Raw genomic sequence first — 16,924 nt, 5'->3', positions numbered from 1 at the left:
CCTTCTAGTACTGAGTCCTGGATTGTTTAAGTCCAGTAATTATGCCCAGTCCTTTCCAGATGATTAAAGGTACTGGGGAAGAATAGCTCTTTGAATATTAATTTACTATCAATCTTGTTTAATTTTTTTTATACATTTTTATTGATTTTAATCTGAATAAAATAACATTCTATACAATCAAGTCAAATTTAACAAACCAAAATTCAATCTCCACCCAAGAGAAAGAGAGGAGAGTCCACAACCAGAGCAAGTCTTTAAAAGCAGCAATGAAGGAAGGAAGAGTAACCTTTTCTCAAATATAGAAGCTTATTCTAAAATGTTATTGATTAGATCCTGCCATATTTTAGAAAAGTTCTGACTAGATCCTCGAAGTGAGAATTTGATTTTTTCCAAGTTCAAATAGTATAGCACACTGACTTAAAAAGAGGTGGGGTGGGATTCTTCAAATTAGGCAAGATAATTCTTTGTGCTAGTAGTGAGGTAAAGGCAATTACAGTTTGTTTGCCCTAATTCACTTTAAGCCCATCCGGGAGTACACCAAACACAGCTGTTAATGGATTAGGAGTGATTGTGACACCAAGGCTCTCTGATAGGCATTAAAAGATTTCTGTCAGAAATTATGTTAATTTGGTGCACACCCAAAACATGTGGCCCAGTGATGCTGGAACTAGACTGCAATGTTCACAGGTTGAATCTTGCTCTGGACACATTTTAGGCAATTTTAAATGAGATAAATGTGCTTGATAAAAGATTTTAAGTTGAATGATTGAATGCTTTGCACATATGGCGCTAGAGCTTGTTTAATTTTTTTTACTGTATGTGTATACTGTATACATTTTTAAAGATTTGTCTTTTTAATGGTATGTGCAATATATGTTTATTTCCTGTTCTGTGTTTAATTTTTTTTTGTTTTGCACAATAAATTAACATAAATTAATTTGACTGGCTAACTCAAATCATTCTTTTAAATAACAACTTAAAAGTTATTTGTTCAGGAAGGAATTTAATTTACCCCAACATTCTGACCCTTCCTTTCAATTTACCTCTATGTCCAGGAGTTTGGGAGGAATTGCACTTGTATCACAATGTTATTTACTCAAGGCTTCTTGTAGTATTTGTATATTATTTTGGTTTATTGCCTGTTATTCCAATTCAAAGCTTTGTATTTCCTGTATTTATCTTTATTTACTGCTTTATGCATATATTATTTTTCTTTCAGTGTTGTGTATTTGGTCTTTTTTGCAGTTTTTCCCTATTGTTCATTCTGATATTCTGTGAAGAGCTTTGAGCTTGGGAAAGGTGCTAAACAAATAAAATGTATTATCATAGTTGTTGCTATTATTATTACCTTAATTAAAACAGTCTTTCTTAATAGAAACATCACAGTACAACTACCCAATGTTAATCTATAAAACTGGGCCAACAGAAGCACTTAAACTGGATTCAGTCTGATAATTATATGCACATAGATTATACTCATATATATACCATAACCGTCCTAACTATTAATTGTATTGTGATATCAATTTTTGGCCATACCAGCCATCCCTTAGTACCAGTTAAATATTTGGTTTGAACAAAGAGCCAAAATGCAAAAACTGGCAATCCCGATAGATTAAACTCTGCACCAACAGCCAATCAAAAAGGATGGACTTATGTATCTATACTAATAAACAGCAAAGCCCTCACTGACTCATTTACTGACTGACTCATCACTAATTCTCCAACTTCCCGTGTAGGTAGAAGGCTGAAATTTGGTAGGGTTATTCCTTACAGCTTCCTTACAAAAGTTGGACAGGTTTCATATCGAAATTATACGCGTAATGGTCATAACTAAAAGCTGTTTTTCTCCATTTACTGTAATGGAGATGAGCTTGAAACCCGTGGGGGCGGAGTTTCGTGTGACATCATCACGCCTTCCACGTAATCACGCAGTACGTAGAAAACCAGGAAGAGGCCCAAAAAGCGCTGAAGAAAACATGCATTATATAATTGAGAAGGCAGCGAAACAATAAGAAGCGAGCGAGTGACATATACAACCATATTCATGAGTTCTGCTACTTCGGAAACAAAGCACGATGTAAACCTACACTTTAAATTAAGTTCATAGACAGGCTGCCGCTGGCGTTTGTAATTTAGTGCCTACCCATATAAGGCCGTCCGTCAGCGGCAATCCAATAGCAAACTGCCACGGGTAAATATTCACGGGTGAAGGACTGTGCTTATGCAGAGGAAGATGAGATGGTCAGGGTGGTGTTTGGCACAAACTCAGCGAAACTGCGAGAGAAAGTTTTAAGTGCCGGGACTTCGGTAACATTAGATACAGCCATGGACATAGCACGACATGGCACCAGCACAGCTGGGAAACTTCGATGCATGTACACCGAGCGGCTCCGTGAACTGACGAGTGCACAGACAAAAGCAACAGTTCCAAAGAGCGCTGAACAAAAAACGAATTACACAATTGACAAGGCAGCAAAAAAAATATGAAGCGTCTGATACATACAAGCATATTCATTAATGCAGCTACTGTGGAAACAAAGCACACGGTGGAAAAGTCAATGTCCCGCTAAAGGAAGACAGTGTAAAAAAAAAAAACCCGTGCATGCAGTGTGTCGGGTCTCAGATAAAGAAGAAGACGAGCTGTTTATTGATGCAGTAAGAAACGAATCGATGAATGAAACCTGTCATCTTTACAACGATTGACAAACACGGAATGTAACTTGAACACAACACATCCTACAAATACGAACCTGATTGAAAGAAATAATGATAATCAAATCCTTGATGACAGCAACACTCAGTAAAACTCACAAAACAATTACTGTATATTGACAATCATGTTACGTTATTTTTAAAATGTTCCCTTTTCTTTTTCATACCTTCTTTAACACACTACGTCTCCGCTGCGATCGTGGTATATATATATGTATATATATATATATATATATACCCGATCTACATACTCGAATAATGGATACTTTATTCGCCATCAATGATTGTTTTGGTAAAGCCATACTCAGTGTATTCATTAGATGAACGGTAAAAAAGTAAGAGCGAGGGGAGGATGACTTATTGAGGCATGCAGGCTGTAGTGCGATCAACTCTATCTGAATTGCGATCACATTTGAAAAATATATCTTTTCAAGTTCTATTTAGTCCATATGTGTCAAACTCAAGGGCGCGGGCCACATCCGCCCCGTGTAATTATATCCGCCCGAGATCATTTTATATACTGTATTATTGTTATTAATGGCCCGGGTATATGAAGCGCTGGTAACACAATAAACTACAGCTCCCATAATGCAGCGCTTCAGCTGCCTTGCCGAACACTTACCGCGTTAATCAAGTCTAGCTTATGATGCTGCAAGTTATTGCGAAGCTAGCCCACACGATGCCGAAGAGAAAAGGTGATTCTGAACATAGAGCCTTTAAAAACCGAATTTAATCTAAGACGGCACTATGAGACAAAACATCAGGGTAACCTGAAAGACCTGAATGCAATGCAGAAGATACAGAAAGCAGAAGAATTAAATAAGAATCTGACACTTCAGCGGACGCTTTTACCCGTGCACAATCACAAAGTGATTTCAAGTGAAGCTGCTTTTATGGGAGACACAAATGCACCAGTGCAACTTGCCCCACTTTCCCTGTTGCCAAGTAATGTTGAACCAAGTCGTCACTACGGTGTTCCCAAAATACGCACTTTGCTGATAAACTGAGCGCACTGAGTTTGCACGGCGCTTTGGTGACTTTGAAGAACAAAAAAAGTCCGTCTACATGCGGCTCGAACCTTGTGCATGTTTGGTAGCACATATCTGTGTGAGAAGCTCTTCTCAGTGATAAAGACTAACAAAACAGCACACAGGAGTCGCCTCACTGATGAGCACCTTCAATCCATCCTGAGAATCTCCACAACACAGAACCTCACACCAAACAGAAACGAACCTGTTGCCAAAAAAAGATGCCAGGCGTCCAGCTCTAAAATGACATATGAGCAAAGACAACTGAATGATTTGATTTGTTATTGCTGAAAGGAACACATTTTATTTATATTTCCAGGTTTTGTTATGCAGCATGATCATATTTGAATTTGTATAATTTTGACAGGATATATTTTATGGAGAGCAAAATCTTTTGGGATATTTAAAATCTAAGTTTATTTTTTATATAAAATTACATAAGAGTAAAGAAATTTGAATGTTTGTTCTTTTAACGCTTACTTTATTTCTAACTTGTATAATTTAGACAGGATATATTTTTATGGAGAGCAAAATATTATAAGTTGTTTAAGGTTTGAGTTGATTTATTCAGGAATAATATTCCTGTCTGTTTTTACCATTCCTACCAAAGATATTTCTGTCGACTAAATAAAAATTCCTTCTATTTAAAATTTAAATAGAACTTGAACAAATACGATAGTTCATAATATCCACGCAGACTTGCACGTAAGAGCGGAGTCATCCGTTTTAACAAGCAGCGTATTGCACTGATACTGAAATAGCTGTGTGTGTATATATGTAGATATGTATGTATATGTATATATATGTTTATATATGTGTGTGTGTATGTATATATATATATATATATATATGTATTTGTGTGTATATATATATGTGTATATGTATAGATATGTATATATATATGTTTATGTGTGTGTGTATATATAAACTGCTCAAAAAAATTAAAGGAACACTTTGAAAACACATCAGATCTCAATTGAAAAAAGAAATCCTCGTGGATATCTATACTGATATAGACTGGGTAATGTGTTAGGAACAAAAGGATGCCACATCGTTTGATGGAAATGAAAATGATCAACCTACAGAGCCCTGAATTCAAAGACTCCCCAAAAATCAGAGTGAAAACATTATGTGGCAGGCTAGTCCATTCTGCCAAAATTTCATTGCAGCAACTCCAAATTTATGCAGCACTTTGTATGGCCCCTGTGTTCTTGTATACATGCCTGACAACATCGGTGCATGCTTCTAATGAGATGACAGATGGTGTTGTGGGGGATCTCCTCCCAGAACTGGACCAGGGCATCACTGAGCTCCTGGACAGTCTGAGGTGCAACCTGGTGGCATTGGATGGACCAAAACATAATGTCCCAGAGGTGTTCTATTGGATTTAGGTCAGGAAAGTGTGGTGGCCAGTCAATGGTATCAATTCCTTCATCCTCCAGGAACTGCCTGCATACTCTCACCACATGAGGCCAGGAATTGTCGTGTACCAGGAGCCTCTGTACCAGCATAGGGTCTGACAATGGGTCCAAGGATTTCATCCTGATACCTGATGGCAGCCAAGGTGCCTTTGTCAAGCCTGTAGCGGTCTGTGTGACCCTCCATGGATATGCCTCCCCAGACAATCATTAACCCACCACCAAACTGCTCATGCTGAATGATGTTATAGGCAGCATAATGTTCTCCATGGCTTCTCCAGACCCTTTCACTTCTGTCACGTGCTCAGGGTGAACCTGCTCTCATCTGTAAAAAGCACAGGGCACCAGGGGTGCATCTGCCAATTCTGGTATTCTATGGCGAATGCCAATCGAGCTGCATGCTGCTGGGCAGTGAGCTCAGGGCCCATTAGAGGACATGGGACCCTTGGGTCACCCTCATGAAGTCTTTCTGGTTGTTTGGTCAGAGACATTCACACCAGTGGCCTGCTGGAGGTCATTTTGTAGGGCTCTGGCAGTGCTCATCCTGTTCCTCCTTGCCCAAATGAGCAGATACTGGTCCTGCTGATGGGTTATGGACATTCTATGGCCCTCTCCAGCTCTCCTAGAGTAACTGCTTGTCTCCTAGAATCTCCTCCATGCCCTTGAGACTGTGCAGGAGACACAGCAAACCTTCTGGCAATGACACATATTGATGTGCCATCCTGGAGAAGTTGGACTACCTGTGCAACCTCTGTAGGGTCCAGGTATCGCCTCATGCTACCAGTAGTGACACTGACTGTAGCCAAATGTGAAACTAGTGAAGAAACAGTCAGAAAAGATGAGGAGGGAAAAATGTCAGTGGCCTCCACCTGTTAAACCATTCCTGTTTTGGGGGTCATCTCATTGTTGCCCCTCTAGTGCATCTGTTGTTAATTTCATTAACACCACAGCAGCTGAAACTGATTAACAACCCCTCTGCTACTTAACTGACCAGATTAATATCCCATAAGTTTCATTGACTTTATGCTATACTCTGATTAAAAAGTGTTCCTTTAATTCTTTTGAGCAGTATATATATATATATATATATATATATATATATATATATGACAGCAACACTCATCACTCACAACAGTGACAAAACAATTACATTGACAATCATGTTACGTTATTTTCAAAATGTTTCCTTTTCTTTCTCATTGCTTCTTTAACACACTACTTCTCCGCTGTGAAGCGCGGGTATTTTGCTAGTACCTAATAAACCAACAATACGGCGTTTACTCCTTCCTTTAAAATCCACTGCACACTGCAGATCTGGGCTCTCTCTATACTCTATCCAGTTGCCCGCTTTATGTGTGCCGAGGATAGCTGACCAGGAAAGGAACAAAGCATCACCTACACTAACCATAAGTACAACTCCTTTGATTTCGATACTATTAACTGTTAACTTAATAGTTAGGATGACATATTATGATATTGGTAGCACTGTAACTCAAAACTTTAGTTGTTGTATGTTTCTTCCTAAATTCAGTAGGAAAGTTCAGCACAGCATCTCATATGCACACAGAGAAACTATGTGCTGGGAGATCAGTGGTACAACCCGGTGGGGGAGGCAACCCAGTGTAGACTAGCTGCAAATAAATTAAAGCAGCGATGTACACTCTAGAAGTTTTATTACTAGTTAAAGAATTTATCTATCTTGATCACGTGAATTCAAAGATTAAAATTCATTATGTGCCTTTTTCTAAAGGAGAGAAAAAGTTCAACTAAGCTATCATAATTTTATGTTCTGATTACTGTCCTTCGCTTATATATATCTACTACACGGAAATTTCCTAAGAAAACAGGCTTCAGTTATAGAGTTGTAAGTTAATTGGATGTATCAGAATCACCATATAACCAAGTACTTTTCTGTATACATTTGTATTTTTCTTTTAACCAGGGGCTAGTACATTTATTTCACTGGTGCTTCTTATTCTCGAATATGCTACATACAGTTGGCCATGAGTAAACCATTCCTGCCACAGTTCAATCAATTCCTTCTTTTTCTAGTGACTGACTTTAGCTTATGTTAACGATTAATGTGAAACACAATTTTACAAGAAACTGCATTCTTTTGGATTCAAACAAGTAATATGTTGAATAAAGTGAATTTTGAATATTTATGTTTACCTGCCTTGTATCCTATGCTTGCTGGGATAGGTTCCAGCTTCCCTGCAACCCTGCTTTAGGACAAAGCAGGTTTAGAAATGTGATGGCTGAATGGATTATTATCATATGGTAATGATTTTCATTTGTTTTACATCATTCACTCAAGCATTACTTTTTATGTTTTTCATCAGATTTATGTTCAAGCTTCAATTTTACTACAAGTTTACCTACAAGTTTAGGTCTGGGAGCCAAGACAGCCATGACAGAAGCTTGGATTTCTGTTAATTTAACCATTTTTATATTGATTTGGACATATGTATTAAATCATTTACCTGCTGGAAGATCCAACAACAAGCCAATTATAGTTTCTAGGCAGTGGTGGAAAGATTTAAAATATCTTGGTATTTTATGGATTCCATGATACCAAGTACCATAACAAGGGTCCCAGGGACTTTAAAGGAAAAACAGCCCCACAACATCACATAGCCTCTACAATACTGGACAATGGGGATCAGGTTCTTTTTCGAATAGCTATCTTTTTTTTAATGCCAAACCCACATTGAATGTTTGCTGCCACAAAACTCAATTTTCACTTTGTCTGACTGAAGAACATTCTTCAAATCAAATTTCAGTAGCGTTTAGCAAACTTCAGCACAGACACTTGCAGTTAAGGTGTTGCTTTTTCTGTAGTTCTCTAACAGTAATCTTTGGGGATTTTTGCACCTCTCTTACCATCCTCCTCAATATGCATGGGGAAAAATAAACATGGGTCCTCTTCCAGGCAAGTCATTGACAGTTCTGGTTTATTTGAACTTACTAAATATTGCCATAACTGTAGATATGGGCATTTTCAGGCAAATAGCCAGTTCCTAATTTGTGAAGGTCAAAACACACTTTTCTCTCTCATTTGAATTGTGTGTTCTCTATCTTTTCTATGTTGATGAATGAATTTGGCCTCTGTGATACCTCATATATATATTCCAGTACATTGGAAGAAATGAGTTGCTGCTTGAAACTTCCTACACACTCTAATCAACTTCAAAAATAAGACACAGATGAAAAAAAATATTAAGTTACGGTCTATTCATAATAATTTTTAGGGATGCTAACAATTGTGGCAACCTGTGATTCTATTAAAAATAATTTCTTCAGGAGGATTTTTTTTTCTCATATACTTGAAGTTGGATTTCTCTAATTTTTTCAATGTGAGATTTAAGTAATTCACCAACACATCTTTATAATATCCTGCTCTGCAATGTAGAAAATAGATAGGCTTATCAGATACAAAAAAGACTGCAAAACGGATTCTTAAATTATAAGAAAAAAGTGAGTTTGGAAGATAACTGTTCATTAATTTCGTTTGTGCAACACAGAGTCCTGAACACAATAATAATATTCTTTTAGACTGAAAATTATATTGCAATTGAAAGATACCACTCCAAAATATTGACACCAAATATCCAAAGTATACACAATTGGTAAAGTTTGGTTTCTAAGTTTAAAAAAAATAATAATAAATTATATATTCAGTATTTAACAAGTCCAGCCCTGCACATCTCCTAACCATCTTGGTCTCTCCAAATATAACACCATGTGAACAAAGCAATTCTCTATAATCCTCTGATGCCCCACAGTTAGTTAGAACCAGAAAGAAATCTGCTCAACAAAATTCAACAAGATTATAACAAATAAGTGACGTGGCACTATGGGTGCTTCTATATCTTTCTTTCTTAATATCGCAATTCCAGACTACATTCTACAGGTTCAAATTACATTTACGTTTTTGGCCGACGCCTTTATTCAGGGAAACTTACAACATCTGAGTACAATTGGTTACATTTCTTTTGTCTTTCCAATAGGAACACAGGCAAGTAAAGTAACTTACTTATGGTAACACAGTGTTAGTAGTGGGATATGAACCCACATCTCAGGGCTGATAATAAACATTTGGTACATCATGCAGATAAAATAAAAAGGAACAGAAACAGTAATACTAGCAGTGACAGAGCAGCAATACAAAGCAATGGTGATGGAAAACTAAAAACACACAAATTGTTATATATACATGCATTTTACAGCATATACTGTACATAAATATAAATACTTTCAAGTATAATTATATCTCTTGCTTTTAATAAAAGCTATATAGATAAAATGAATATTACATTACAAATGCCAGGTGACTGGTATACCTTTGGATGTTAAAACATTAAGTACAAATAAACAAGGTTTAATGCGATGTAATGTCAATATCACACAACTGTTGAAATTTGTACCTGTACCTTCCATTTTAAACATTATTCTTCTTTTTGAATTTCATACTATTGCCAGTTTTAAGAAAGCCCCTTAAATTAATATTCCTTGTTCATAGAATCTGACCGATTTATCCCTGTCCACAAAGAGATGTACTGCAGGCGAGTACTGTTGGACCGGGGCAGCGCGTTACTCATATGTGCGATACCTACACAGAAGGAAGTGCAAAAGTCAAATCAGTGTCTGCAACTAGAAATTATTTAAAAAGGTGACACTTTGATAACGCTATTATTCAGAAACGTGCATGTTGAGAGCCCTCCAACATAAAAAATATGTAAAGTACATGTATTTGAGTAGAAATTGACCTTCACTAACATGGGAATAAACCAAATGTCTTGCTACGTTTTGACACGTTTTTCTCATCTATTACATGTTGAATATATCTAACGTTTAATGTTTATAAAGCGTTTTTCATGCGTACAACTGTGTGTATCTAAACTATCAGGCAAAACGTTACGTAGAATACACAAAGCAAAAATGCATATGATGCACTACTATTATTTAAAAACGAGTTACGTGCTTAGTAAATCCAGAATCGTTTCTACTGAAACATCTGCTGTTTCCTACCATATCTACTCCTCACTCACCAAACTCCGGCCGCTCTTGCTGTCAAAGAGAAACAAAATATTACAGGTTTCACATCAAATTCTTTCCCTACACACTTCCGTTCATTTAAAAAGGCGGTACGAGTATACATCAGATCCGGTTAGGAATTGCTGTCCAATGAATGTACGCTCTGCGATGTTACTGTGCTCCCCTTATTTATGCTCCAGGAGTGTCACTATACAGTTCCGCGTTCTGTATATGTAAAAAGTACATTTTCTGGAATGATTCAATGTACAGCCGTCCTTTTTCAAAATAATTCTATATTAGGCATCTTTTACATAGTATTTTAATCTATTTATAATTTTTCAATTACCAAAAAAGAGTTCTCTATTATTAGAAATGCTACCAGGCTTTTAAAATGCAATACTAACTTCAATAGGGAAATTTTGTTTTCTATAAGTCCATCATCACATAATAATAAAATTAGATCTCTTTTTTGAAGCAAAACTGTAACCATTCCATATGTACGTTCATACTGGCAAAATTTTATTGCAGATATTGCATGGATGACAATTTGGACCATACCATTAATTATCTAATTACAAACAGTTGGAGTTAGAGAAATTACACAAAGTTAGAGAAATTGATTTTAAATTACTAAATTGGTATTATTCTACCAAACATTACATGACCATATTTTAAAAAGAAATTGACCCAAATTGAAGTACCTGCATAGAAATCACTTTTACGTGTATTTTGGGCTTGATCCTACACTCAAGTATTTTGAAAACATTTTTCTAGTTTTTCAAATTCAAGTGTACCAAAGATTTATCCTTATTTTCTAAGGATATTCTGATGGGTTTCTATAAGTTTAAAAGATTAAAAGAGAAATAATATTATCTAATTAATCTTATTATTATATGGGCAAAATTTAACATTCGTGAATCTAACATTATCAATTACACAGCTTTATTTTCATATCCAAAATGAAATTAAATTGTGTGTTAAGGCCATTTCAACTTTACATAACTGTAAAGCTTTAAAAACTGTTGCTATTTGTAAAGGTTTTAAATGTTTATTCTGTAGTATTCTCTGATGGAACTACTGGCAATTTCACTATTTGTTGTTCTTCATTACTGTAACTGTAATGTTGTGTAATGTACTGTTGTGTCATCTTCAAACCTGCTTCATTCAGACCAGTGGGGAATGGAGCCTATCCCAGCTATCACAGGGCACCGTTCCATTGCAGAGCAAACACACATACACCTAAAAATATACTAAAGCCAATTTAGCGTTGCCAATTCACCTAACCTGCAGGTCTTTAGACAGGTAGAGGAAACTGCAGGCCACACAGACACAGGGAGAACATGTAAACTCCAATGTTCGGTGAGCATAATGGCACAAGAATGGCTGCTGTCGCATCATTCAGGTAGATGCTACCCATCGGTGGTGGCTGATGAGGCTTCCTACTGTCTATGTAAAGCACTTTGAGTATCCAGAAAAACATTATGTAAATGTAACTATGAATTCTATCTTAAACTACTCTACATTTTAAATTAGTTTACTAATAAAAAAAAAAGTTCAATTAGACAAGGCATTCATTAATTTCAGTGTTTGGCCTTCCATTATAAACTTGCTTACACTGAAACCAGAGGGCAAGGCATTCAGACAAGTTCTTCTTTAAGAAAATTGATCGGACTATCTCAACAAAGTTCTTCTAAATGGGTTTTTGTTATTACACATTTGACAAAATAATCTATAATAAATTTAGCCCTATCCAGTATTAAATAGAACATTGGCTAGCTGCTTCCTGATAGGGAGCCAATAAACAATTTTGACCCCTTCGAAGTTTTTACATTGTATTTTTATTCAATGTTGAGTCACAGTGGATTTAATTGAGCTTCTTTGACAGTGATCATCAGAAGAAGACTAATGTCAACGTGAAAACAGATCTCTGCAAATAACATCCAAAGTTATTACTTTATACTCTTTACTTTCGTACCTTCAGACAAAGGCAACAGAATATATGGGAGTGCTGAACCCCATCATGTTCTGTCCTTGATTCCCAAAAAAGATCCCAAATTCCGTTGGGGGTGGGGGGGGGATTGGGGGTTTGGAGTTAGGGTTCATCCTCACAAGAATTAAACAAAAGGACAACTGATTTATTAATTATTGTTTTTACATTTCTTTTCTAGCTGTGTTTTCTATTGTATTTAGACATGGTATTTAGACCTGATGGCATATATTGGTTGGTTGATACACCTCACTGATGGCTGCAGTACTGGATGTTTAGATGGATGCTTGTGAGTGTCAGCAGTTGCACATTGTGCTTATTTGTGAAGAAGGAAGGCAGCCAAACAACAATAATTATTTCCCAATTTATGTTATTGAGCAGCACGTCGTTTTACTGTATTTGTGTTTTATTCAATGCAAAACATATATAAGCTATTGTGTTTTTCCCCAATTGCCATCTCTTTATGTAAAGCATGCTAGTCCTATTTGCTGTGTAAATTATATAGTACAGTACTGTGTTTCATGTCTAAAAAATACAAATAAAGGCATTTGCTTGAATAATGCAGTTTTCATAGTAATAATAATAATAATAATAATAATAATAATAACAAATATAATAATAAATGTATTAGTTAATTACAGTACATTTACAAAAGTCTTTTCTAGTTACTCAGCACTTTAAATAGACAGCGGGGAACCACTTTAACCACCACCAATGTGCAACATCCGCCTGGATGATGCAATGGCTGACATTCTTGTGCCAATATGCTCACCATACATTAGATAGATAGATAGATAGATAGATAGATAGATAGATAGATAGATAGATAGATAGATAGATAGATAGATACTTTATTAATCCCAAGGGGAAATTCACAAACATTAGCTATTAGGTGGTGAAGTGGTGAGTAAGATAGCTAATAATGAACAGGAGATGTTAGGAAACCAGAATGGACAAAGCTGTGGTGGGCAATTTACCCATGAAATCAGGTTACATCTTACTCTTTCTGAAGGATGCCCAGGGATCTGTTATGACCACAGAGAGTCAGGGCCTCAGGTTTTATGTCTCCTCTGCAGGAAGGTACTACTTTTACAGCACAGTGTCCCTGTCACTGGACTAGGACACTGGGGTCCACACAGAGACCACAAAGACCTGCTGGCTCCTATTCCCCCTTGTCCAATTATATTTTCCTCCTGTAACCCAAAATAGTGCCTGTTAGATTAATTGGCAAACCTAAGCTGGCCACAGTATGTATGAGTGTTTATGTTACTGGGCCTTTAGTGTCCAGTCTAGAATTGGCTCCTGTCTTGCACCTAGTGCTGCCTATATAGACCTCCTCAAACCTGAACTGGGTTAATCAAATAAGAAAATTAGAAACGGTAAATATGAAGTGTGTACTTTTTTATGAAGCTTTTTATAAAGAATGAATACCCTATTTTAGCCCCACTTCAGAAGATTGTTCAGTGCTACTGTATACCCATTTAAAATAGTGTTTTTTAAAATATAAATTCAAATAAACAATTAACAATAATGTATAGTATAACAGAATGTGACCCTAACTAAAGGCTTCATGTTCATTATGTAAAAGACAAACTAAAAAAATGTTTTAAAAGTATATTTAGAGGTAAAACAGACTATGTCATTCAAAGACAGGGAGCTCAAACTCAGTGTCTGGAGGACCACATTGGTTGTAGGCTTTCATTTGACCTGATTTCATAATTAGAAGGCAAATACTTCTGCTAATGAAACATATGTGTAGACTTAGTTTTAACTTAATTACTTTTTAAAATTCTAAAACCTAAATTGCTTATTTTTTTTCTTAACCAACTGCCAGTTAATGAGTAATGACTGCTCCAGGCATGAACATATATCATCAGGAGTCTCAACCCCAGTTTCTAGAGGGCCACAATGACTTCAGCTCTTTGTACTTACCAGTTTTATAATTAGAAGCCACTTCCGCCTGTTAATAATGCATGTTGCTTTATTTAATTATATGACTTGGCAGTGCACTCAGTCTGACACATAAGATTTCAAATGTTCTTTGTTTTCTTTTTCTGAAAACATCATGGAAACTTTTTAGACCAGAAACAGCTTTTTATAGCTAACATTTAGGTAAGGAAAAATAAACAATTTGGGGTTTTAAGTCTTAAAATTAGAGTCAATTAAAATCAGCTCAAATTAAAAATGCAACTAGAGTGAAAATCAGTTCACACTGTAGTCATCTAGAAAATTAGTGTGGGACACCAAGCTGCCTCTGCTCTAGGTCTTGTTTACCAGCATAAACTTAAACCATACCTTCAACATCTGCAATAAGATGCTGCAGATGTTCTACCAGACGGTTGTGGCGAGCGCCCTCTTCTACGCGGTGGGTGGTGTGCTGGGGAGGCAGCATAAAGAAGAGGGACGCCTCATGTCTCAACAAACTGGTGAGGAAGGCAGGCTCTGTTGTAGGCACGGAGCTGGATAGTTTGACATCTGTGGCAGAGCAATGGGCACTGAGTAGGCTCCTGTCAATCATGGAGAATCCACTGCATCCACTGAACAGGATCATCTCCAGACAAAGGAGCAGCTTCAGCGACAGACTGCTGTCACCGTCCTGCTCCACTGACAGACTGAGGAGATCGTTCCTCCCCCACACTATTCGACTCTTCAATTCCACCCTGGGGGGGTAAACGTTAACATTGTACAAAGTTATTGTCTGTTATACCTGTATTTTTATCACTCTTTAATGTAATATTGTTTTTTATCAATATGCTGCTGCTGGAGTATGTGAATTTCCCCTTGGGATTAATAAAGTATCTATCTATCTATCTATCTATCTATCTATCTAATTTGAAAGCCAATACAAGAAGACTTGAAGAGTTCTGCAAAGAACATACCTTTAGAGTATTTTAGTCTATATATATTCAGAAGCTTGTCGGGTGAACCTACAGTATTTATCTACCAAAAACAATAAATAAAATAATTTCATGGGACCAATTTGAATGGGCTGCACATAGATTCAATATCCTCTTTGCTTCTGGTGTTAAGATACAATAGAGTGAGAGGCATAAATGGACTGGCACCAAATCCAGGACTGATCCTGAACATGATTAAGTGGGTTCTATTACTTGATTAATGTAATTTGAGTCATTTACTTGACTACAGCAGACAAAAGAGTTTTGTTTCAGTCAAGCCAAAAAGTTATAAAATATATACGTTGGATTCTCAGTGAAGCAGCTTGCAATATTTAAAGGCTGTTATTTAGACTTTGACAAAGTGTGCTTCAGAATCCCAAGCCCTGGTCTAAGAACTCATCTTGCTTTTTACGTTATTGTGTACTTAATCTGACAAATTTAGCCAAGCTGACATGCAGGATGAGGCTACATTAGAATTTCTTTTATTTACATTTGGAGCACAGTTTGTTTAAATAGTTTTTTAGGGTCATATATTGAGTTCAGTAAGCTGACAACCTTGTGGTTTAAAGTTTAGTCCCTTAGCTTCTTGATTACAGTGACTGACTAGTTAGTTTTGCACTTAGCATATTGAGACAGGGATTTTTAGATTAATAACCAAAGGACATCTGCTTTGTCCCGGTTCAGTTGCCTGGAAGTCTTGGCATTCTCAAGTTAACATCCTCAGCACAAATCAACCAGCCTATCACCATCGTGGGGTAAATGCATGGCATCATCAGCATGGCTATATAAATGTTGTGCCACCTGATGTCACTGAATCCTGAGTACTGAAGTAATATGTGCTCTAGTACATTGTGTATTTTGGTGGAATTTAATCTAGTGTATTATAGCTTAGTGAGCTGTTGTGAAATGTGCTGTGTTTATAGTGTGGAATGATGTATTGAAAGCGTAACTTAGCAAGTTATTTTAGAATGTGCTACAGTGTACTGTAGTGACATGCAGTATCACAAGTTATTTACAGTATTTGTTTATTGTCTTCTTACATTTTGTACTTTATTTATGCTTGTTTCTTGCTCTAATCATAACCAAGTATTATACTTTGTTAATCCCCAAGGGGAGACTTCTGGGGCTTTTTCATGCTTTTATTTCTGATATAACATTTTAAATATTTCTAAAGTATTTTGAGGAATATAATGGTGTTATATAAATAAAATGTATTGTTATTATTGCTATTATATTTAAGGAAAAAGGTGTCTAGTGCTGTAATGATATGTTCAAAACTAATTTAAAACTGGCTAGAAATTACAAGCAAAATACAGTACAACTAAATTAACTTTACTATTATAGAAATTATTATTATGTCTTTTTGTGTCCGAGACAAATTAATTGACAACTCACATAAGCATTACAGAAGCAATGAAAAACTGAATACAATAAAATAGCATGTTAAGAAGATAACACCTTGGAACTAGTAGCTGTGATTGCTATAGACATTGTTATAAAATACAACTAAGTGTTATTGGATATTAAACTTGAACCAAAGCTATCGGGATGAATTAAGAGAGATTTTTCAGTCAGAAAATGGATTACAATTTTATGAAACCAAACACCGACAGGCTAGTTTTGAGAAACACTTCATTGAAGCATGCAGATGTGTCAAATAAAAAGAGGTGGAGCCGGGTTGCTTTTAAGTGCATATTGTTTCAGCTGGAAAGAGTTATTGCAGTGGTTTCATTTTCCTTTATTTCACATTTGACTAAAACCTATATCACATACAGGGTTTTTGAGAAACCAAAGGTGTTATTTAAATATTTGTGAACACTTAATTACATTCCTTTCCCATGA

At 36.2% G+C, this 16,924-nt stretch overlaps 1 protein-coding gene across 2 annotated transcripts in view; it reads right to left on the bottom strand.

The window, feature by feature from the left end:
- fibpa (fibroblast growth factor (acidic) intracellular binding protein a) overlaps nucleotides 1-10,308 on the bottom strand; it is a 75,665-nt gene extending 65,357 nt beyond the window's left edge. The window contains exon 1 of one of the 2 annotated variants that reach the window (XM_039769129.1): nucleotides 10,213-10,308. Coding sequence is in view for 1 of the 2 variants with exons in the window: in XM_039769128.1 (XP_039625062.1) it covers nucleotides 10,193-10,195 (3 nt within the window). In the remaining variant the exon portion in view is untranslated. Of the gene's footprint in view, nucleotides 1-10,192 lie in introns of both variants that reach the window. The other variant, XM_039769128.1, reaches the window with a different exon arrangement.
- Between the last annotated feature and the right edge of the window lie 6,616 nt (nucleotides 10,309-16,924).

The sequence above is a fragment of the Polypterus senegalus genome, chromosome 11 (genome assembly GCF_016835505.1).
Source record: "Polypterus senegalus isolate Bchr_013 chromosome 11, ASM1683550v1, whole genome shotgun sequence".
In the NCBI taxonomy this organism is placed as follows: Eukaryota; Metazoa; Chordata; class Cladistia; order Polypteriformes; family Polypteridae; genus Polypterus; species Polypterus senegalus.
This window is presented reverse-complemented; position numbering and strand designations above follow the sequence as displayed.